General features: G+C 38.4%; 3 protein-coding genes across 3 annotated transcripts; all 3 read left to right on the forward strand.

Moving 5' to 3' along the window:
- The first annotated feature begins 721 nt into the window (after positions 1 to 721).
- On the forward strand, positions 722 to 4137 carry epd (ependymin). The gene is made up of 6 exons (XM_053485222.1): positions 722 to 844; positions 986 to 1020; positions 1356 to 1490; positions 2567 to 2768; positions 2932 to 3016; positions 3934 to 4137. The coding sequence occupies exons 1-6, from the start codon at positions 763 to 765 to the stop codon at positions 4052 to 4054; spliced, it is 660 nt and encodes a 219-aa protein (XP_053341197.1). The 5' UTR covers positions 722 to 762; the 3' UTR covers positions 4055 to 4137.
- Positions 4138 to 12979: 8842 nt separating this feature from the next.
- panx1b (pannexin 1b) lies at positions 12980 to 19401 on the forward strand. Its single transcript, XM_053485190.1, has 7 exons — positions 12980 to 13224; positions 15227 to 15354; positions 15450 to 15655; positions 16633 to 16838; positions 16923 to 17230; positions 17533 to 17704; positions 18211 to 19401. The coding sequence occupies exons 1-7, from the start codon at positions 13044 to 13046 to the stop codon at positions 18282 to 18284; spliced, it is 1275 nt and encodes a 424-aa protein (XP_053341165.1). The 5' UTR covers positions 12980 to 13043; the 3' UTR covers positions 18285 to 19401.
- A 2242-nt stretch (positions 19402 to 21643) lies between these two features.
- On the forward strand, positions 21644 to 22764 carry ins (preproinsulin). Its single transcript, XM_053485234.1, has 3 exons — positions 21644 to 21699; positions 22252 to 22432; positions 22522 to 22764. The coding sequence occupies exons 2-3, from the start codon at positions 22255 to 22257 to the stop codon at positions 22668 to 22670; spliced, it is 327 nt and encodes a 108-aa protein (XP_053341209.1). The 5' UTR covers positions 21644 to 21699; positions 22252 to 22254; the 3' UTR covers positions 22671 to 22764.
- Positions 22765 to 22981: the final 217 nt, after the last annotated feature.

Consider the following 22981-nt stretch of genomic DNA (forward strand, 5'->3'; position numbering starts at 1 on the left):
TTTAATTTGGTACCATCAGTTATAAAAAAAACATTCTGTTTGAAGTTCTTTATCAAAGATTTTAAGAGATCTTTGAAAAAACAAAGTACAAAGGTAAACATAGGCTCTCAAAGGTTAGATTTTCAAAATAATTTTTCAAAATTTTTATGCTAATAAATTGGACTTTTTACATTTTTACATTTAATAAATTAAATATCTTAACATCATCTGTGCCATTAAAATGGATTTTCCCAACGAAAATTAGATTAATTTTCTTCGTTTGAATCAGACTTACTCGTTTGTCCAGAATAAGACACCATACTTCTTTTTAAGCATCCATCAGAGCAATCCAACTTATAAGAACATTTCTAGAACGAATCATCAACCATATTCACTTCATGGAAGAGTTAAAAAGAAGATGTCTAAGAAAACATGCAGAGAAGCCACGCTCTCTCCAATAATAAGTCAACTTTTATTTGTACACCTGCATCGTTATGGGTTGCTTCAGATCATTTTGCAGCAAACATCACCTCACATGAACCTATACCCCGCTGGTGCAGCGTCACCAGATCCCCCAGGGCTGAACGCGAACCTCCAGTGTGCTGGTGGGAGGCCGAGCAAGTTTGTTTTAATAACGCTTGTTTGTCTCTATGACCGTGTCATTCTTAAAGTTCTCCTGCTTGTCTGAGCAGCAGGGGATTGTGTGTATCTGTGATGGACTCCATGTATAAATAGCACCACTGCCTGCATTTGGACTTCAGGAGAATCTGACGAAGAGCAAAGATGCGCACCTTTGAGCTGTTCTGCGTGGCTTTCTTGTGCCTCTGCCCGATGGCCTGGGCCTCCTCCGGCCGCGAGCCGTGCCGTAAGTTCTGCCTCCTTTTCGATCAGTTCTATGTTTTCAAGAGTGTAAGAATTCATCTGGATGAAATTTTATCCAAACAAAATTGCTAAGTGTTTACTGTTAAATAGTATTATTGATGTTCTTTACCAATTTCTTTTCCAGGATCCCCAGCAAAGACCAGCGGCATGCTCTGTGTGGTACGTAGATACAACAGTGACAATTCACTATTTCTTAAATCCATGGATCTCTAAATGAATTCCAGGGACCACCAGAGTGTCCCAGCTATGTTTTTTAAATAAACGTTACTACTGTATGTTGAAGAATCAACCACTATTAGAGTTTATAGTATAGCTGTAAGGTGTGCGTGAATTCTGAATTCTGATTTGAGTTCTGGACAGCAAAATCACATGAATGAAGATTTCACTGTGTGGAAAAAGAAGAATCTCAATATATGCCGGGCTGATAAATCTTTAATATGTAAATAAACATGACACAATTTATTTAACTTTATTTTTTTCACACAAACATACAGACTTCCACCAAAGATGATACGACCGCATGGGGGGAGTTCGACTACGATTCCTCTAACAAATTCCTACGCTTTGTGGAGGACAGCAGCAAATCAAACAAATCCTCCCACCTGGACATACTTATACACTTTGAGAAGGTAATACAGTACTGTAAAATAAAATCCAAATCTTGTATATTATAATGAATAGTGGGAGCTCCATAAAATTTGTAATTTATTGGTGTTGATGGAGTTGCGTACCCAAACCCTATTATAGAGGGGGCACAGAAGCTCATTTCTTCCAGACTTATTATTATTTTTGGCTTATTTGTCACACTTAAATGCTTTAGATCAAACTAATTGTAGTATTATTTATAGATGACATGAGTAAAACGAAAATGCAGTTTTTTTTAAATTATGATTTTATTTATTAAAGGAAAAAAGCTGTCCAACCCTGCCTGTGCTTATGTAAAGAAATAAGGTGTATATAACCCATCACTAACACAGCATTTCATAAAAAGAACATCATACCAACAATGTTGATGGTGTTGGTGGTGTGATGGTCTGGGGCTTTGCAGCTTATGGACCGGGACGACTTACCATAATTGATGGAACAATGAATTCTGCGCTCCACCAGAAAATTCTGCAGGAGAATGTCCGGCCATCAGTTTGTGAAATAAAGCTCGAGCGCACTTGGGTTATGCAGCAGGACAACGACCCAAAACACACCAACAAGTCCACCTCTAAATGGCTAAAAGAAAAAAAAAAACAATAAAAAAATGAAAGTTTGAGAGTGGCCTAATCAAGGCCAGGCAGTATTGGACAGCTTTTTTTTTATATAAGAAATATGCAAAAAATTAATCAGGAAGGGGTAAATACTTTTTCACAGCAGTGTACTCATGGCCCAACCCCTACTTAAGTAATAGCCAGTTTCTTTTGCCAGTACTATAGTAAGGTTAATTTCCTTCCTTATTGCATCAAGGCATATATTTGGGGTGTTGGACACATGGTGACATCATAGTCTTAGGCTATAAATAGATAACAGCAAAAGAGCAATGGTTGTGGCTGAGCTGACGAATTAGTTAGTGTGAAAACCGCAACAAAAATGGTTTATTTCTTATTTGACCAAATCATTCTTTCTTTACAAGAAATGCAAATTTTGATTAATGACTTATTATTATTATTACTATTACTATAAATGCCTGATTTGACTTCCCACTTTATTTCAACCCCAGGATGTGTTTTATGAGTTGGATAGCAAGAACGAGAGCTGTAAAAAGAGGCCCATGCACTCTCAAAAGCACCCCATGGAGGTCCCGATCGACGCCACACACGTAGACGAGCTGTACTTGGGAAGCCCTGATAAGGCCGACCAGGGCCTCAGAGTGCGCATGTGGTCCGGCAATATGTCTCTCAACGACACGCATCACTCACAGGGTCAGTATCCGCATCCGAGTGGCCGTTAGCTTCGCAGCCTGGTATAGCTGTTAACACACAATATATGTTACTTCTGGATTCGGGGTTTGAGCCTCGGGTTGACATTCAGACCACGCTAGCTAGAGATCTCACAGGTTTGTTATGTTGCTGATTTGGTTTGCAGCCCACTACTCGATCATGACTACGTCCTGCGGGTGCATCACCGTCTCCTGCACCTACCACAGTGAGAAGAATGACCTCGTCTTCAGGTAAAAGTCAACCCTATGCGCGCATTTTGCTTTCTGCATACTGTGCTTCTGGATATACAGTAGGGTATACACTACGAAGAGTGTGAAGCTTTCAAAAGCTAACATGAATAAGTGCTTTATAGAGGTTTTATGTGAGCCTAAAGGTGGGTGGTTATTTACCACCCAGCTGTTGAAACCCAATGATCTGGAAAATTAGGGCTTACCACTTACGTGGCTGGCATGTCAGTCTCTTCCCTTATACTCAGGGGAATTTAAGAAAGTGAAAGCATTTTTTTTTTTACTCTTCCTAATATTCGTATTTTCTACATTAATTTGATGATGTAATTCCTGGAATTTTCTGAAGTCCCAGAGGCTTATGCAATCACGGACTCATTAAGTCCCTTCTAATTCTTGATCACTATGTATTCTTTCATACGATCTTCTGTTCTTTAGAATATTACTATCATTTACTTACAATAATCTTCCCATTAGGAGGTAGACTGGGTCCAATCTTTATTCTCTTGAAAATCTTTCTAATGCAATTCCTGTAATTGTGTAGCATATAATGGTTTTATACAATAACACGACTTTCAAATTCATTCTTTAAAAGTTATTAACGCTTGTATGTATTATGCCTAATGGTTATCTGTGATAGTTTTCAAAAGTAATCGTTAATAGATTAAAACATCTCACGTGTCCCTTAATCATTAAGAAGTTGCAATCATTGGCAAATTGCTGTGGTATAAGAAGAAGCGCCAGAGCCATGCTGTTATAAGAAAATAATAGAAATCTATACCTTTTACCCTACCTGTATACAGTATTTATACAATATGCATTAGTGAAATAAACAGTAACTATAGTTATTAAATCAAAAATGTTTATATAGCTAATAAATCCTGAATGCTAACAATCTAATTTAAAATATTTCCTTTCCTTAGTTTCTTCAACGTAAAGCCTGAGGCTGATGATCAAATGTTCAACCTTCCTGATTACTGTGATAACGTGTCTTTAGAGGAAGATAGTGAAGATCACAGCTTCTTTGATCTGTTCCATGAATGAATCGTCAAAAACATATGAATCAATCAACACACAGGATTATGGCATAACACGAATCTAAAAAAAAAAAAAAAACAGAAGAAAAATTCTTCAAAAAACTGTATTCACTTCTTCTTTTTCTTCTCAGCAAATCTGACCCTCTCTAGTGTGATCACCGTCTCTGCTCTGAGTGCTGTTTCATCATTATTGTGACTGTACTTTTGTTTCTCATGAAGTCAATAAATCCTGAGTAATACTCATAATAAAAAAAAAATGGACGAGTTCTTTTTAAACTATGATTTTCACACTTACATTCGCAATCATTTCATACTGTATGTACAATTTAGCAAGTAATTTAGCAAGGATTCTAGTAATCCAACATACAGTATAGTGTTGGATATAGTGGCTCTGTGAAGATTCCCAACTTTCCCAAAGTTAAAGCTATACCACCTACGGGATTCATAATTCAAATGGCTCAATTGAAATTTAGATTTAAAAGTCAGTAATCTGTAACTTGTAATAAAGAAGATAATTCACGGAAAAAATGTGTCTCTGTAAAGAAAGTAGAAACAAATACGTGCAAACATGTGGAACAACCGTGCTACTAACCCCCACGTGTCTCTCTCATGATCATCGTCTCAGGAAACTAAGCAACGCTGGGTTTCAAAAAATAAAAAAATAAGAATTTGGTGTTACCTACATATATACTTTTATTCTAAGAAATGAAGTACAGCAAATAAATCATCTCTAATTTTAAGTAAAAAAAAAATTGCACTGTTTTTATTGCACCTATTCCAAAGTGATGGGCGTGTCAGGGTAAGAAGGGAAGCACATGAAGTGATGCTCCCGTCATGCATAGTGTCCACTGTACAAGTCCCTGGAGGCAGTGTTATGATCATTATTACTAATGTACATTAGGGTAAAGGCAACACATGTCTAGACTCGGGAGGAGGAGCTGTGAAATCAGAATTTTATAAAATCCTCAGGGAGAAAGAGCCTTCCATAGTGGGTGATCTGGAGTCTGGATCAAGCCGCGCTTAGTGAACCATGCACACCTTTGAAAATGCAGTTTGTATTGTATACCATTGTATCGTGCAGTTTCTACTGCATTTTAGACTTTATTTTGTTTTTGTTACAGCATTATTAATACATTACTTGATGCATTTAAGACAGAGGTTAAGTACCTCATAAAAATGTTATTACTGCATGGTGTGTTTTATTTAATTTTATTTTTAATTACTTTATCAAATCTCTAGAGTGCAAGTTTATTGTTTATATGTAACTACAAATGCATGTATTTTAAATTTCCCCATTATGGTGGACGGATAAACTTCTCACTTTACATCTCCGTCACGCTATGTTTTTACTACTCCTCTTTCAAAGCGTGCCGTCTCTTATCTTGGATACGTTCTCCTTTTATGCCTCAGTCATCAACAGGAAACTTTACCCTGGTAAATTACATTACATTTATGACATTACAAGTTTATGTAATGTCATAAAATTATCAACCTCAAAAATACTCTTTACCTAGAAAAAAAATTAAATCTTGTTTGCCAGAGGCTCGTAACTCAAAAACATCTCAAATTGTTGTTTTTAAGAGTCTGTAGTAGAATTACACACAGTCTGATTGAGGTTTGTCTGTTTGGTAGGTTTCATTTCACAAAGTGCCTAGTGCCTTTTGCTTTACAGAAACCTGTAAACATGTAACATTACAACACAGTGACAACTAAAATTGCTTTATTTGAAGGTAAGTGTATATTCTCATTTAGTACTGTAAGGGGTTAACCCCTAGAGGGCGCCAAAGCGCCCAAAGACTCTTTTGTTGTGTTTTTGTGTTGTACACTCAAAAAACAAAACAAAAAAAAAAAACTCGTTGAATAAAAATAATTGAATTATGGATTGAATTTCCACCTGATTTTTGTTGGCCCAACTTAATGTTCTTAGGTTCAGCCCAATTAATTTTATTAGGTCCATTTACCTTATTTACTACAGCTGCGTCCAACATAATTTAATACTGTTAACATAAATGAATAGCGTTGGTACAACAAAATTTTCAGTTGTAAATTAAGTTGAACCAACTCAAGTAAATCAAAATTTCAAGCCCTGGACAACAGAATTCTGTGAAGGAAGGAAGCATAAGACAAACGGGATAAAACGGAGATTTTTATTTTATATTTAATAAAAACCCTGTTTTACAGCAGCAGCAACTTACAAATGAGGTCTCAATAAACATAAAACACCCTTTTTTTATAGAAAAAAAATTTAACACCAACAAAAACGTTTTGTACTTTATAACTGTACGTTATGACTTTTAAATACGATCGTTAGATACGGTTGGTCAGGAAACTTCTAAAGTCAGATGTCAAACTCCTGTGAAAACACATAGAGATACAGTATAAAACCCAGTACACACTTAGATCTTATTAACCTCAGCAACCTTCATGCTGCATATCACTGAGTCTCAATAGAATTTGAAAAACTTCTCGTAGGGAATTGGTACAATGGCCATCAAACCAAACCAATATGATCTTAAAACATTGAGAAGGCAATTTTTCGATATGTCAAATTGTTCAGCTGTAGTAATGCCGTAAACTTAAGGTGAAAAAAAAAGAGATAGAAAGTGATCAATAAATTCTGTGTACAATGAGGCATGTATATGAAACCTTGGGGTTATGTGAAGAGAAGAAAGCTGGATTGACTACAATGAGTCTCAGTCATAGCGCCACCAACTGGCAGCAGGAAGTGTGTCACTTATCTAATTTTTTTTTTACCTTAAGGTTACCTGGTTTAATTCAAATACCATCAGAATAATGTCAAGACATAGCTGATAAGAAACTGTAAAGGAACTTGTGATAACTTGATTCATGTTGTTAAGTTTTTATATCTTTAGAAAGGGCTATTGTTTCAAAATAGAGAGTGCAAGTAGATATGAGTAAGGCCAGAGTGGCTGGGCCATGGGTGTGACACAGGGGCTTCATGGCACCCCCTGGAATCCACTTTCACGTATAAGCATGAGACTGAGTAGACATTAAGATGTCATTGAGCTGAACGACTTTCATACCACCTGTCATGGGATTTGCTTAGCAAGAAGTCAGTTATTTGGGGTTGTTTGAAAAAAAGCACCAAATGGAATCTGATATACTCATTCTGGGATACCACCATTACCATTATATTTATGATATCTGAAACGGTTCATCCGTGGTGAGTCCTTAAACTTACGGAGAATAAAAAGAAAGTAGATAATACCTTCTGTGTGAATTGGGTGATGCTCATCAAACCTCAGCTTTATGATAAGAGATGAAAGCCGATCACATGGACATGACTATTGTAAGTCTCAGTCATAGCGCCACCAACTGGAAGCAGTTTACTTTTAGAAATCTTTAATATTATGTGACTGATTTTAAAATGATTTGTTTTAAAATCAGTAAAAAATAATTTCAAGACATATCTGATGTGAAGGAATCTGTGATATTCTGAATGCTTTTGCTATGGCGAGGGGTTTATAGGAAGGACATAAGAAAGTAGTAAGAAAATGAATGTTCTTATATTTTAGGAGTAAAACCTTTTTTTTTTTTTTCTAAATGTTTAACATAGGAAGGACATTTGCTTATGAGGAAGCTTGCTTATTTCCATGATTTTGTGATGCTCAAATCGCTCGAAACAAATTGTTAAATTTATCAGCCCATTGACTAAACGCGTTTTTAGCCTTCCTGCAGTACTAAACTATGTCCACTAGATGAAGCCTTTGTTCCCTACTAACTGTGTGTATATACAGTAGAAATATATACTGTATGGCCTTACTTACAGTGTATATATGAAAATGGTGTTTTTTCTCATACATTATTAGTAATTAATATAATATAGTAATATTATATAATATTAGTCTAATATTTATTACCCCCAAAATTTAGACAATAACAGGGATAGCCCCAAATAACAAAAATTGACAATGTCAGTAGCGGGTGTTTTCACCATTTGCCGCAATGACAGCTTGACAGCGACGTCTCATGCTCCTCACTAGCCTCATGATGATGATGATGTTGTTCTGAAGCAATGCGTTCCACTCTTCCACAAGTACTACATGCAGTTCTGCCAGGTCACGTGGGGGTGTGGTACAGTACGATCATCCAGTCTCTGCCTCAACTGGTCCCAGACGTGCTCTATGGGGTTCAGGTCAGGGGACATTGATGGCCATACCATATGAGGCACTCCAACTTCCTGAAGTCGAGCTGTATCAATGTGCTGGTGGTATTGGGGGATGATGATGGGTTCTATGATGTCTCTGAGGTAAGAACGTGCAGTGACTGGGCCATGTACACTAACCAAATCTGTTTTGCGCTGACTGGTGATGCCTGTCCAGACTGTTGCATCTCCTCCACCAAAGCAAACCCTGGGGACCATGTTGACCTCAGCGTATTGCTCATCTCGCCTTCTCCAGCAACGCTGATGACAATTATTTCTGTGCAACCTGACCCGACACTCATCAGTGAACAGGACGGTAGACCACTCCTGCATTGTCCAGGTCACATGGTCTTGGGCCCACTGCAAACGTTCACGGTGGTGTCTTGTGTCAGTGGAGTCACCTGCAACGGTCTTCTGGCGTTCAAGCCAAAGCGTTGGAATCGGTTGCGAATGGTTTGTCTGGAAACCCTAGTCCCCCTCACATCTCGTAAACCGGTCTGCAGCTGTGTGACAGTTGCATAACGATGTCTGAGTGCATAGGTCCTTAGGTACTGGTCATCGTTGTGGTCTGTCACTCGTGGGGCGCCACTCCTGGGTCTGTCATGAACTCTGTCAGTAGTTCTGTGTCTTGATGCAAGTCTGCTGATGACACTTTGAGACACAACAAGTTTACGAGCAACATCTGACTGCCTGCCACCGACCCGAAGGCGGACCATGGCCAGGAGGTACTGCTCGTCCGTTAAGTGACGTTGTGTGTTCATGGCTGTTTGAATGATGAATCTTGAATGACTTACTGACAATACCAACTTTTTATACCCACAGAATGGTAAAATTGATGCCACATTGAAAAAGGTTGTCTTTTGGAATTTTCCCCAATATAAGGCACACCTGTACACAATGACATGGAAAACACAGAAGGAGGTGTGTCTATTACCCCAATACAATTTCCTCCCTATCCCAAAAATGTCTGAAGTGAAACAAACACCGCATGTACTGTATGACATCCACTAAGTCTCTTACAATATCCCTAACTTATTGTGAGTAGTGTATATACTGATATAGTAATATAGTTTAGAAGGAAAGTCAGTTTAAACCCAAATTGTCATAAGGAAGTGTATAATAAAATATATATATATTTCATGTTCTTGCTGGACAAGACCTACTGTACACCAATTTATAATTACCAGTCAATGTCTTCCTCTAGAGGAGCTCTTTCCCCCAATCATTATAGGTACAGACCACTGCACTAAAAATAAAAACAACTACAACACACACACACACACACACACACACACATTTTATCCCAATTTCATCCCAAAATGATTAATGTAGTTGCAGACATTCTTGCTTAAATTTTATATATTTTATTTAATGGACTGTGGTCTTTTCTGTCATATGAACATTGAACTTTTTTTTTTCATAGAACACTGGTCCAACTCGAACAACACCAACATCCAGTACTTGTCCAAAATGCCAAATTTAAAGCGTCCGCTTCTTCTTCTGAAGCTGGTCTCTGTGAAATCTGCCCTCTCAAAAAGGCAAAAGCAGTTAAGTTTTGCCTAAACTGCTGTGCGTATTTCTGTAAAACCCATTAAAGGCAGCACTACAAATGAGCGGACCTGCAGACACACAATCTGGTGGAGGTGAATGTAGGAGATGAGGCATTTCCGGCTTCATCACAACGTTCTGGACGTCGTTACTAAGACTGACCATATATAGACCATATATATATATATGGTCTTACACTTAGACAGTGTATTGTACTGAAACATAATGATCAAGTGACATTATAAATAGACAGTAGGTTATGTTAGTACACATACAGTACCTGCTTCAATGGAAGAGATGAAAAATGACTTTCACATTAAAGGGGTCATCCAGAAACATGTTTCAGTAAATGTTAATATGATCTTTAGGGTCCTAATGAAAAGTTTGTAATATATTTAATTACAAATTCTAAATGGTTGTGTAAAAAAAAAAACACTACTTTTAACTGGTAAAAACTAGCTCTGTTCTCAGCAACCTGTTTCAGTGCATGTTCCTTTAAATGCTTATGATCTCTGCTGAGCCCGCCCCCCCCAGTTCTGTGGGGCGTGTCTTCACAACACACGTGGGGTATAGCCACGGGAGTGTAGTCCAGTGCGGGCAATGCTTTGTGGGTAATGCAGTCCAAACTGGAAAACGCTGGATTATAGAGCCCGAGCCTGTTTTCTTCAGTCGTTTTTGGTTTGATTTAAGTACGGAACCCACCCGGAAGTTTGTAATATCGCCTGACAACGCAGAAATTAAAAGAATGGACATGCATCGACTCGATTTGTCTTTCTCATCACTGCATGGGCATGAATTAACGGGCTGTTACGCTGCCGCGAGCAACAACAACATAAAGCGGAGAAGCTTACCGAGAGAGATACGGACGCGATGTGTTTACTGATGTGTTTACATGACTTCTTAATCTTCGACAGACATCGTTATAAACCATCTAACATTACAAAGATAAGCATAATATAGTTTTTCGACTACGTACACAGTTTGCAACTAGACAATCATCTTAATGCATTGTTTATTATAAACGGGCGATTAGGGATTATATAGAGACGGATGTACATAGAGAAGAAGCCATGACCATGTTCTATGAGAGTGTGAGTTAACTTACACTCCGCATTTATCGTGATTATTAGAAAAGGCGATCTGCAAAGAGTCATAGTAAAAAGAAATTACACTCACTGAGCCTGGTGAAGATGAAGCAGGAACACGAAGCATTAGTACAGATCCATTTTTTAGGAGCAGCTTCGTAGTAAAACCTGCTTTATATTGACCCGCGTTTATAAAGCAGTCTGGTGAAAAATGATTAGTGCAAACATGAACGCATTTAGGTCGATCGGCGGGGATGTTAGCTTTAAAAACTAACTTCAGCCACTGCGTCCTCAGTGGCTCAGATGTTGGTAGTGAATGACGACTGCTGTGTTCGCTATTACACCCAACAACTGTACACCACACTCGCTTAGGCGACATTTTGCTCCAGCGGCGAAAAACAATGGCCGACAGCGTCTTCTCACTCGGGGCGGGTCTTTGCTAAAACACCAGTGTCAATCAACTAGTGTAGGAGCGGCCTCTTGTGGTGTGGCGTCACAGTGACAGGCATTTGCGATTGGCCTGATTTCAGAAGGGGCATGTTATTGTAATAAATAAAAAGAAAATAACTGGGAGGCTCTTTATCATCGTAGAGTGGTTGTGTACGCACTCTCCTAACACACAGTTCAGTCCAAACAGCTTAAAAAAGTGCATGTAGGCCTGTATGACCCCTTTAATTCTGTATTGTATACTGTATATGTAAATAAAAGCTCATACAGAAAAGGACAAATATATGCTTTGATGTCTGTTCATATTGACTTAATAATGGATTAAAAAAAATCTTTAAACTTAAAAGATGCTAATAATCTTGTATCCATGTGAAAATATCTCTCACACACACTCTGTGCGTCATCACTGCATGTTTTTAACTTTAAAATTTACTTTAAAGATGCTCTCTCTCTCTCTCTCTCTCTCTTACACACACACACACACACACACGCACACACACACACACTGGGATCACTTTCTAACTCCATGGTCTTTCCTGGTTTTTTATTTTTCTCTGTTTATCCAAAATACACAATAATCTCCTTTGAACAGTTGGTTTGAAGGAGATTGTTGTGATTTTTGGATAAACAAAATAAAGTTGTGGTCTTGTTTTTTTCTTGGGTAGGTCTTCTTGAGAGCCAGTTCCATCATGGTGCTTGATGGGTTTTGCAAATGCATGTGATAATATTGTTCTTGCAAGAACTGTTCCAGAACAGGTGACCTTCATGTCTCAGAATAATACCGGACTGTTGTTGTTGTTACATAATTACCTAATGCCATATGTGTTATTTCATAGTTTTCCATTATTCCCATTATTACTGTAGAATGTAGAAAAATTATAATTAACAAGAACAAAGAAATGTCTTAAACATTTGAGCGGTAGTATATATAAAATAAAAAAAAAAACACAAAGCATTTGGTTAAAGTCAAAGATAAAGTGACTCTCATATACATTATTAAAAAAAAAACAAGAAATCACTGCAGCATAATCTGTTTCTTATGTGTCTTTTTCCTTTATATGTGCATGTGTTGGTGAGATAAACAGTTTTGTTTAATATTTTTTCAAGATCATGCAGTATTTACAGAGCTTTAATAATTAAAATACAAAAAATGCAAAAAAAAAAAAATTGGTAAACAAACTGTGTTGAAGCTTTGGCTAAATAACATTGAGAAATTTGGTGAAATAACCCGATTTGCAGTTACAGCTTTCATGTGTTTTGTCTCTCCACCAGTTTTTCACATTGCTGTGAAAGCTCAGCTTTACTAGATAGTTTGTGACCATCCATCCTCCTCTTGATGACATTCCAGAAGTTTTCTGGAGTAAATTGCAGTGCTCTCTTATTTTTCCAAGAGCTGTATATTATTATTATTATTATTATTATTATTATTATTTAATCAGCATTATTATTTATTTATTATTATTCTCTCTCCCTCACACTCTCTCTCTCTCTCTCCCTCACACACACACACACACACACTCTCTCTCTCTCTCTCTCTCCCTCACACACACACACACTCTCTCTCGCTCTCTCTCTCTCACACACACACTCTCTCTCTCTCTCTCCCTCTCACACACACACACACACACACTCTCTCTCTCTCCCTCCCTCCCTCTCTCTTCCCCATGCCTGATGCCTGATCCTCCTGAGTGAGAGCTCTGCTCTGTAGTGCCCTAGCTCTCGGTTTGGGACGCGGCCGCGTGTCTTTAACCATGGCGATCGCTCACGTCGCTACAGAATACGTGTTTTCTGATTTTCTCCTGAAGGAGCCGGCTGCGGGGAAGTTCAAAGGGGTTCGTCTGGAGCTGGCTGCGGATAAACTGGTGACTTTCATCGCGGTGGGTCTTCCCCTTCTGCTCATCTCCCTCGCCTTCGCGCAGGAAGTCTCCGTGGGTGAGTGGGTGTGTGTACCGGGACAGGGGTGCGTTTATTTACGCACTAACCCATAAAGCCGCACATGTATTTGAAATAAACATTATTTTTTTCTTTTGAAACTGGATGTTGTGCTGAGTGACAGAGCAGTTTGACTTGAATAGAAGAGGGAAGTTCTGAGAGCTGCCATGTGAGAATCCCCGAGTCTCCAGAACACTTCAGACTCAACACATTCTCACCGAATCCTCCAATAATCTCTACACTTTATTTATTTATATTGTTATTAGCTCTCCTGGTTTTTTTTTGTGTTTTTTTTTTTTTTAAGTCCCCGACTGGAAACACAGTCTACACCCTTAAACTAAAAACCGGCCCTACTAACAGTGTGCTGATAAATTCCTAGATGTTTACGTGAGCTTTTTTTTTTCTTTCTTTTTTTGGTCAAAAAAACTGACAAGAGAAAAGCCGCTACTCTGTGGAGCATGCGCGCGCCTGGAAACAAAGAAGCGAAACCGCGCGCGTCCCCGCGCGCGCCGCCGCCTGTTCTCTTTCAGTCAGCGACAGGGGCTCTGTGCGCGTGCACGAGCCAGAATAACAATAGTTGAACACTCTCTGCTGGTTGATGAGACTCATCTTGACATATTTTATTCCCACAGAATGTAGAGCTTCACCTTCTACCCATCTACCCATCTACCCATCTATCTATCTATCTATCTATCTATCTATCTATCTATCTATCTATCTATCTCCATATGCTGCACACGGGTAACTTTCTTTCAGATGCTCCCATCAAGTGGTCGCCACACAAACCTTCCATTTTTTTTTTCTAACCGGGCTTTGGACGAGCGCTGCATGCAGGGACTTTGTAGCACGGGATGTGGCAATTCAACAGCGGAGATCCTCAGCTCTCCAAATCAACACCGCAGAACCTTAACCATCTGCTTTTTTCCCTTTTTATTTAAAAAACTGACAGAATTTCTTAAACCGTCGTCAAGAAGTTTGTTTCAAATTCTTCATTGCATGAGAACAGTCAGTGACCCCTTTTTATCTTTAACTATTAAAAGAAATGACAGCCTTCCTTACTTCCAATCTGTATGGGCAAATTTGCCATACATTTGCATAAACGTTGCAGGCATCTTTCTGTCTGTCTTACACTAAGTCCCTTATAGCCGTACCTTGGCATACAATGCCCCGCCTTAAGGTTGGGGGTGATTTGAGCCCAGCACTGCCAAGTTGTCTTCAGCAAGGGCCTTTACTCTATCTGGTCCAGGCTGATCCTGTGCTCTGACCCCAGCTTGCTAACTGGGATATGTGAAGAAAAAATTATCTTACTGTGTTATAAGGTACATGTGACAATTAATTCCATAATTTTTTCCTTTTCTTTATGATGTGGGACTTGAGGCACTAAGCGGGTGACACCATGGACAGAGCATCAAACCATCACTGGGCACACAAGCACACACACTCACTCTCTCGCTCACACACTATGTGGATTTTGTAAACACCAATTAGACTGATCTGTATTTGTTTGGATTCTGGAGGAAACCGGAGGAACTGAAGGAACCCACCAAGCCCGGGGAGAACATGCAAACTCCACACTGAGACAATAATGCAAATTCCATGCACACACACCCAAGGCGGGAACCGAAACCTAACGCTGAAGGTGCAAGGCCACAGTGCTTACCGCTTTGTTTGTTTTTGTCATTTTATATTTTCCTTCCTCCCTTTCTCACTTTTCTTGCTCATTTCTTTCATTTATTCTTTTCTGAAAAAATTCTAAAACAAAAGTAATTTTTTCCTTGCTTAAAATATAATCTACAAAAATAATTCAACCAAACACTCCCAACCTATCTTCAGGTGCTACCAAACTGCTCCTTTGTTGACACCTTCTCCTAAATCATTAAAATCAGCCACAACAGAAGTCCCTATTTTTTACTTAGACCTGGAAACTTTCCTACAGTGTGCGTTTGCAGTTTACATACACTGATAAACACGGGTCATGTATCTATCTCTTTACTTTTCCTAGGTTCCCAGATTAGCTGTTTCCCACCAACCAACTTCACCATGCGCCAAGCAGTGTATGTAGACTCCTTCTGTTGGGTTGCTACTGAAAGGCAAACTACAGAGGACGGCTCCCCTCTGTGGTTACATAAGGTAATGCAGAGTGAAACTTTTTTTTTAAACACCAAACATTGGCTCTAATTTCCATAACGTCCTGATACATTTCTTGCGGTCACATTTCTTTCTAGTTCTTTCCTTACATCCTACTGCTGTTGGCTGTCCTCGTGTATGTTCCTGCTCTGTTCTGGCGCTTCACTGCTGCTCCTCAGCTCTCCTCAGACCTTCACTTTATTATGGAGGAGCTGGATCGCTGTTACAACCGCGCCATCCACCTCGCTAAGAGCTTGGCGTCCAAGAATCCTGAAGCTAAGGATGGCGCTGAGGATTTCCACAGGTACTCGTATAACAAGGGGATGTGGTCTGGACATGGCAGAGGGCTTTTAAGCAGATCACCATGATTGTAGAGTTTGATTAAGGACGGAATGGAATGTCATGAAAAATCAGTTTCAAGAATCACCAAAGTATAGAATATAAAGGTAATTCCAGGACAGTATGAATACGATTACGTGTCCAACGAATATTACAATTACAAATGTGTATGCAGATTACATATCTTATATAACATACAGTATATACATTAATTCAGGTTATTATTCATTAGGTGGCACGGTGGCTTAGTGGTTAGCACTTGCACCTCTGGGTTCTGGGTTCGATTCCCGCTTAGGGTCTGTGTCCTCCCGTTACACTGGTTTCCTCCCACAGTCCAAAGACATTCTGATTAGGCTAATGAGTGTTTCCAAAGTACTCGTAGTGTGAGTTTGTGGATGTTGACTGGAGATCCTACCACAGTTGTAAAAATGGAAATAAACACAATGGCCACCATTGGCCTCCACAGTTCCTAGTTGGACTGCAGAAGTTCATATATGGAGGGATGGATGGATTATTAATTTAAATGGAACATTTTTTTACAGACTATAACACATAGACTATATGACTATAATACATTGATCATTACATGATGGCTCATACACACTCACATTCACACACTACGGGCAATTTGGGAGTGCTAATTAGGTTAATCTGCATGTCTTTGGACTGTGGGAGAAACCCACCAAGCACATGAAGACCCAGAACAGGAAACGAATCCGGATCCTGGAGGTCCAATGTGACAGTGCTAACCACTAAGCTATCGTGCCGTCCACATTAGCACAAATAAGATAAATTACCAATACAACTGTAAATACTATTAGCACAGTGTAGGACCGGAGAGCTTTTACTGTACTTGGCCATTGGGCATGTTCATTCATTTATTATTTGTTCTTCCTTTCTAATGGTGACACAGTGGCCTGTGTGTTTCTGTTCATGTGAAAGCTGTCTGGATATGACGGAGGGCTGTTTCAAGTACCCCTTGGTGGAACAGTATCTGAGGACTAAGCGCGGGACACGGGCACTGGCGTGGAAGTACCTGTTGTGTCGGGTTCTCACTCTGCTCACAATACTGCTGGCTTGTCTCTACCTGCTATACTACATCTGCGTGGTGTCTCTGAAAGACCAGTTCGCTTGCACCCTACACACCGGTAAGAATGAATCACAGGTGCCAGTTCAATGTGCTATTGTTTCTGTCCTTGCCTCAATGTTATCATTATTCTGTGTGTACTCAGGTGTTGTCCTGGGCGAGAGCGTGACCCCTCCGGTGCAGTGTAAGCTGGTGGCCGTGGGTGTTTTCCGTCTGCTCAGCTGCATTAACGTGGCGGTGTACCTGCTGCTCATCCCCGTGGTGATCAAGGGAGCTCTCTTACCCTCGCTGAAGAGGCAGCAAAGCCAGTTGCTTCGTCCGTATAAGCTCCTGCCCGCCTTCAGCCACACACAGGGGCTGAACACCAGCTCTGGTCGCTATGACGACCTCAGCATCTACATGCTGTTCCTGGAGGAGAACCTGAGCGAGCTGAAGAGCTATAAGTGTCTGCAGGTCTGCTCTGTAATAACACAATGCACGAATAAATTTGTTGTTATTAACATATATTACATAGTTCTTAGCGTAACGGTAAACTGGAAATTCATGTAGGTTCAAGAGATAAGTATTTAAGTTAAGAATAAATAATGTCTATCTTAAGGTATAAGAGATATTACATTTTGAGACACGACTGCAACCATATCTGCATGACCAATACAAATCAGTTTTTAGCATCTTATTTTTATTAGCATTAGGTACAATGACTGTGTTGTGTAAGTTTCTGCTTATAACCAGTGTGTTTTCTGCACATCTTGTAGGTATTAGAGTTATTAACAGAAAAAGAGAGCGAACACCTCGACACAATGTGCATCCTGAGGACTCTTTCACAAGTAAAGACTGATTTAGTGGACAGGAAATTAGTGTCCATCGGAGAGGTCAAAAACGAATCGACTCCCATTAAGGAGGAAGTAGAGCTGTCCACGCTTAAGGGTAAGTATTAATTCGGGAAATGTACTGTACAGTATGCACTTCCTTAAAAATTACATTAAATGTCTTTTCTTTGTTTAACATATTAGTGTAACACTGTATTTAACTACTTATCCTTAAACCACAAGTGCTTCTTAGTGAATTCTTCATTCTGATTAGTTACTTTTCCATAACAGCCATTTTGATTAAACGGCACCCGCAAATCATATGATGATATTAAATCTACTGCTGTACATCATTCTACACCAGGAAGTTGTACAGTAGATGCACAAACAGAAACAGTTCTGAGGACGGTTCTAGAACCACAGAACCAGCTCCATCAGACCAGGCCCTCATTCTAAAACTGTTCTCAGAACTGTTTCTGTTATTTTACTGTAACATAGAGACACAGTGTTTCATTCATTGTATAAGGATTAAAGTTCTGTAAGCTCCTAAAGGAAAAGAATATATGCAGTTATTTACTGTACACTGTGTAAATGTTTTTTTTTTTTTTGCTTTGCGTTCCCCAGATGTTTCCACTGTAATGATGCAGGACGGGGACCAAAAATGCTGTGGAAAGGATGTGAGGCAGAGAGCAGTCTGAAGTTTGCATCAGAGAGAGAGAGAGAGAGAGAAATAAATGGGTGCTTTACCTTTGGTACATTAAATTTCGATTTTGGTGTTACTACAGAAAAAGAGGAATGTATGCATGTCCCTTTAATATGTGTTTTTCATTAATGTTTGAGCGTGTGTGAGTGAGAGAGACAGACAATCAACCCCATTCCCAACCTTCCTGTAAAAAGTAGTATTCATTTCAAGCTCTCAGTGCTTCTCATTTAACATAACATGAGCACTAGAACATACAGAGTCCACTCAGTTACACGATATGTTCCAGGTTAATGCATGAAAATGATCATAAAATATTCAGTGCATTTACATTGCCTGGAGTTCATGACTCTCTCTCTCTCTCTTACACACACACACACATTGAGCGGGATCCAATTACAAGCAATATATCTTCAGCATGAGGTCTGTGCATGCCAGGACAAAAACAAGTGACTCAGTTAACAGCAAGTGCCATGCAAAGGGCTTTCTGAAAGACATTGATTCTTATGTATAAAACCACTGAATGAGTCCAGGTCCAAGGCTAATGCAGGTATTTATTAGCTTAAGTGTGTTGTACAGTATTATGGTAATGGCATGGTTTTAAACACTCCAGTCAATTTGGTGCACAGATTTTGGTTTGAATTTAGTTTTATAATGTTTTGCACATCACCCATATTCCTTATTTCTATTACTGATAATAATCACTATGCTGTACAGTATATGCTGACCAGAGCAGCGGTGGATCAGTAGCCACTGATGGAGCCACTGTTGCGTCCTTGGGCAAGTCCCTTAATCCTACGCCAAATCCAACCCAGCCCCAGCATGTAGTACCGGTCCTAAGCTTGGTTAGGAAATCGGAGGGTTGTTTAACTACGTTAAAACTGTCACAGACCAAATGCGGACAAAACGATCCAAATATGCTGGACCCTAGGATAAAAGGGACAAAGCTTAAGAAAAAGAAAAAAAAAAGTATATATTGACTGTTAGATAAGCTTTGGTATCTCAGTGGAATAGTTTCTTTTTTTTTAAAGGCACTTTGAATTGTGATCACTGAATTTTTTATGTTGTAAAGACTCGTTATTAAAATGATTTGATATGATTTAATGATTTTATTTGTAACTCAGGCATCACTGTAAAATAAATAAAGATGTTGATAGAAGTGCTATATGTGGTTTTTTTTATAGTTTAAGTTTTTTATATGACAGCTGCATTACATAAACAGATCAGATGTTAAATAAAGCGAGTTCCTTTAGTTGTACCCAGGTTTGCTGTAGCTATTTATTCAGCATTAATTAGACTCTTCACGGTTTATTAATCACCTTAACTCATAGAGCCCAAGACTCTACTGTTCTCTGTTGCACTGTTTCTCTTCATTAGCACCTGATAACTATGACATTAAAAAACTATGAAAATGAATAAATACAAATTGTATTTTACATACACAACTATACACAGTGTGATGTGCAGTGAAATGCTTATATGACTGTTCGTGGCCTAAAAATGGAAAGATGATATTTTACTGCAATAAAAGAATATGCAAAGTTGTAAATATTATAAATATATAAATATGTACAAATATGTAAAGTAAAAAAAAATTGGGTTTAATGTTCAATCTACAAATTTAGAGATTTACATTGTTAAAATCATATTAAAATAGAAAATAAAAATAATGAATTGATAAAGTCCATATTTCTAATACAAATTTATTGAAACAAATTGTACATATGTACTTTATTACGAAGGAAAATTAAAGCAAATGTTTAAATTTCAACATAGGCACCTGAAGGAAGACTGAAGGTTTGGGATATAGCTGAGAACCTCCTAAATCCGTATAAAACGTATAAATTATGCAGGATGTACAGAATGTGCCATATAAAAGGGTATATACATTTAAAAGGTAAAAAGTTTGGCCAAAAAATTACATTTAATGCTGCTTAAGAATATATACTGTAGAGTTGGGAATATACTGTTGCCTTAATCCTCCAGGACCAGGGTTCGATTCCTCCGTCAGGTCTGTGTTGCATGTTCTCCCTGTGCTTGGTGGGTTTCCTCTTACAGTCCGAAGACATGCAGATTAGGCTAATCGGCTTCTCCAAATTGCCCATAGTGTGTGAATTTGCGTGTTGACAGAAGGTCCTACCATGATCATACAAAATGGGAATAAATACAACGGTCACCTCTGGCCTCCACGACCCTAATTGAACTAAAGGTTCCTAGATGGATGGATAGAGTTGGGTGAATATAGAAGGATATGTAGGTCTCAATAGAATAAAGTGTACCTCGTCATTCAAACAAATACTTTTGTAGTTTGTCATTCAAACAAACATTTTTAGCACTTAAACTTAGAGGTTCTACTACTTCAATGTAAGACTTATGTTTGCTACAGTATATGTTTATTATGTAAAAAAAAAAGTATATATACAGTATATTCCATTCATTGCATAGAGAATTCAAGCTTAAATAAATAAATAAATATGCAAGCACTACATCATTATAATTAATTTTGTACTTGATTATCAAACAATCTACTAGCGAGTCTAGCTTTTAGATCCGCTAGACTGCTGAGTCAAATGAGTTTGCTCATTTAATTTTCTCCCATTCAACTCCAGTAAACTTAATTAATTTTATTTAACTGAGTAACTTAAATTATGGTGTACTGTTGAACTACGGTAATAACTGGGATCACCTACAATAAGTATCCTTGATGGATCATGATTTGGAAATCCATCCATTTTTATTCCTTGAATAAATTTGTGATGTTAATTCTACGAGTTACATGATTTAGGAGATCACTAACAGCACTAGATAGGTTTAGTCATCAACCTTTTCTGTAGGATCAGGGAATATTATCAGCCGTATGCCTGTGTTTGTGAAGCTCATTAACGGTTTGCCTCATTTCTCATAGGGGAAAAAACATCTTACCATATCATTCCCAACAGCTGTCACCTTCTGCTGTCCTCCAAAGCAATCCCCTTCTACTGTATACCAAGCAGCATTTTGCCCCCCAAACCTAATATCTGGAACAGTTCCCTTGACCCATACAGTAGATTCAGGTTTCGATTCTGAAGAATATAGATTTTTTTTGTCCCAACTGATTTTAAATTAGCTTAAATCAAAAAATGCATTTGGAAAGTATAGAGAGTTTATTCACACAAATTTGGAAGAACTGGAAATTCGCGTCCATTCAGGTGTAAAAGTGAATTAGCTAGAACAAACGTAGCTAATGTTGCGTGTGTGATTGGACAGCCACTTAACAGCATTAGAGGCCGTGTGTGTTTTTTCCGCTGATTCGGACAAAGCAAACCTGCCCAGGTATAAAGGCGGAGGAGAGCTGCTGTTCGTCCTCAATCATTTCTTTTCCCTCAGATTCTCTGATCACCTTTGCAGGTCATCTCCTCGGTCTACTGACACAGGTAAAAAAAATCCCTGTATTTCTTTTAAAGCTCCTGTGGAGTTGGCGATATTTTCAGATAAACTAGCTAAAACTTATACTGCTTTATTTTAAAATTTTCTTGAACACATTCTGTTATAAATTTTATACTAATGAATTACTATTAGTTTACAATAAAATATATTAAACTGTGTTGTATAGATGAGAACGTACAGGGATAACAATTTTTTTCTTCTCTTTCAATAATGGTTCTTCTAGACTGAAAAGAAGACTGTAGCGAAAATGATGGGTATTAGAAAATCACAACATTCAAAGAGTGTGATTCTTTTGATTTGTTACAAGTCTGTAAAAAGTCATTACTTAAGTGAGAACAGAAATGAACTTGTTTTACAAGAATATCATCAAATGTAACATTGGATGAAGGAAAAGTTTTGTTTATAAAGTAATAGGAAAAGAACTTACTTTCCTTAATGATTTGCTGTCTACTTCATGACAATTCCAATTACACCACCCTAATTGTTGATTTATTTCCTGCAACAGCTTTTCCAAAGTGTTTTTTCCCCTTACTTCTCAGACAATGGCGGTTTGGCTCCAGGCTGGTGCTCTGCTCTTCTTGATGGCGTTCTGCAGCGCAGGAGCCAATGCCGCGGCACCCCAGCACCTGTGTGGTTCTCATCTGGTGGACGCCCTATACCTAGTCTGTGGCCCCAACGGGTTCTTCTACAATCCTAAAAGAGAGGTGGATCCCCTGCTAGGTAAGGCAGAAGTTCTAATAAATATCCAGATTCTACATTAATTTTTCGGATTATTGAATTGTGATAGTGAAATGCTTTTATTTTTCCAGGGTTCCTTCCCCCTAAATCTGCTCAGGAGGGCGAGGTGGCTGAATACCCATATAAAGATTACAACGAGATGATGGTAAAAAGAGGCATCGTGGAGCTGTGCTGCCATAAACCCTGCAGCTTACATGACTTGCAAAATTACTGCAACTAAAACACCAGCATCGCCATAAACTACAAATGAGAAAAGATTTTTACTTGATTATGGATTTTTTTTTTCCAAGAAAATAAAATCAAATTAAATGAAAGTTTACAGTGTTTCTGTTGTTCTTTAGTGAGATATATACTGTAACAAACAAATTCGACTACATACTGCAGGGTTTCACCCACTAATTCTCTCAATCAAATAGTATTTATGTTAGATAAGTCAGTTGGTGGAGTAGATTTAGGTTTGTTGAAATTATCTGTGCCAAATGATATAATCACTGATTCCGACATTATTATTAACCTTCACAAAGTGAAAAA

Source organism: Clarias gariepinus, chromosome 24 (assembly GCF_024256425.1).
Source record: "Clarias gariepinus isolate MV-2021 ecotype Netherlands chromosome 24, CGAR_prim_01v2, whole genome shotgun sequence".
Taxonomy (NCBI): Eukaryota; Metazoa; Chordata; class Actinopteri; order Siluriformes; family Clariidae; genus Clarias; species Clarias gariepinus.

Excerpts from the sequence above, each read along its gene's own strand:
- epd (XM_053485222.1), top strand. The coding sequence starts at position 763 with ATGCGCACCTTTGAGCTGTTCTGCGTGGCTTTCTTGTGCCTCTGCCCG. Across the intron at positions 845-985 it reads CTCCGGCCGCGAGCCGTGCC|GATCCCCAGCAAAGACCAGC; the intron begins GTAAGTTCTGCC and ends TTTCTTTTCCAG. Across the intron at positions 2,769-2,931 it reads CGACACGCATCACTCACAGG|CCCACTACTCGATCATGACT; the intron begins GTCAGTATCCGC and ends TTTGGTTTGCAG.
- panx1b (XM_053485190.1), top strand. The coding sequence starts at position 13,044 with ATGGCGATCGCTCACGTCGCTACAGAATACGTGTTTTCTGATTTTCTC. Across the intron at positions 13,225-15,226 it reads CGCGCAGGAAGTCTCCGTGG|GTTCCCAGATTAGCTGTTTC; the intron begins GTGAGTGGGTGT and ends TACTTTTCCTAG. Across the intron at positions 16,839-16,922 it reads CGCTTGCACCCTACACACCG|GTGTTGTCCTGGGCGAGAGC; the intron begins GTAAGAATGAAT and ends GTGTGTACTCAG.
- ins (XM_053485234.1), top strand. The coding sequence starts at position 22,255 with ATGGCGGTTTGGCTCCAGGCTGGTGCTCTGCTCTTCTTGATGGCGTTC. Across the intron at positions 22,433-22,521 it reads AGAGGTGGATCCCCTGCTAG|GGTTCCTTCCCCCTAAATCT; the intron begins GTAAGGCAGAAG and ends TTATTTTTCCAG.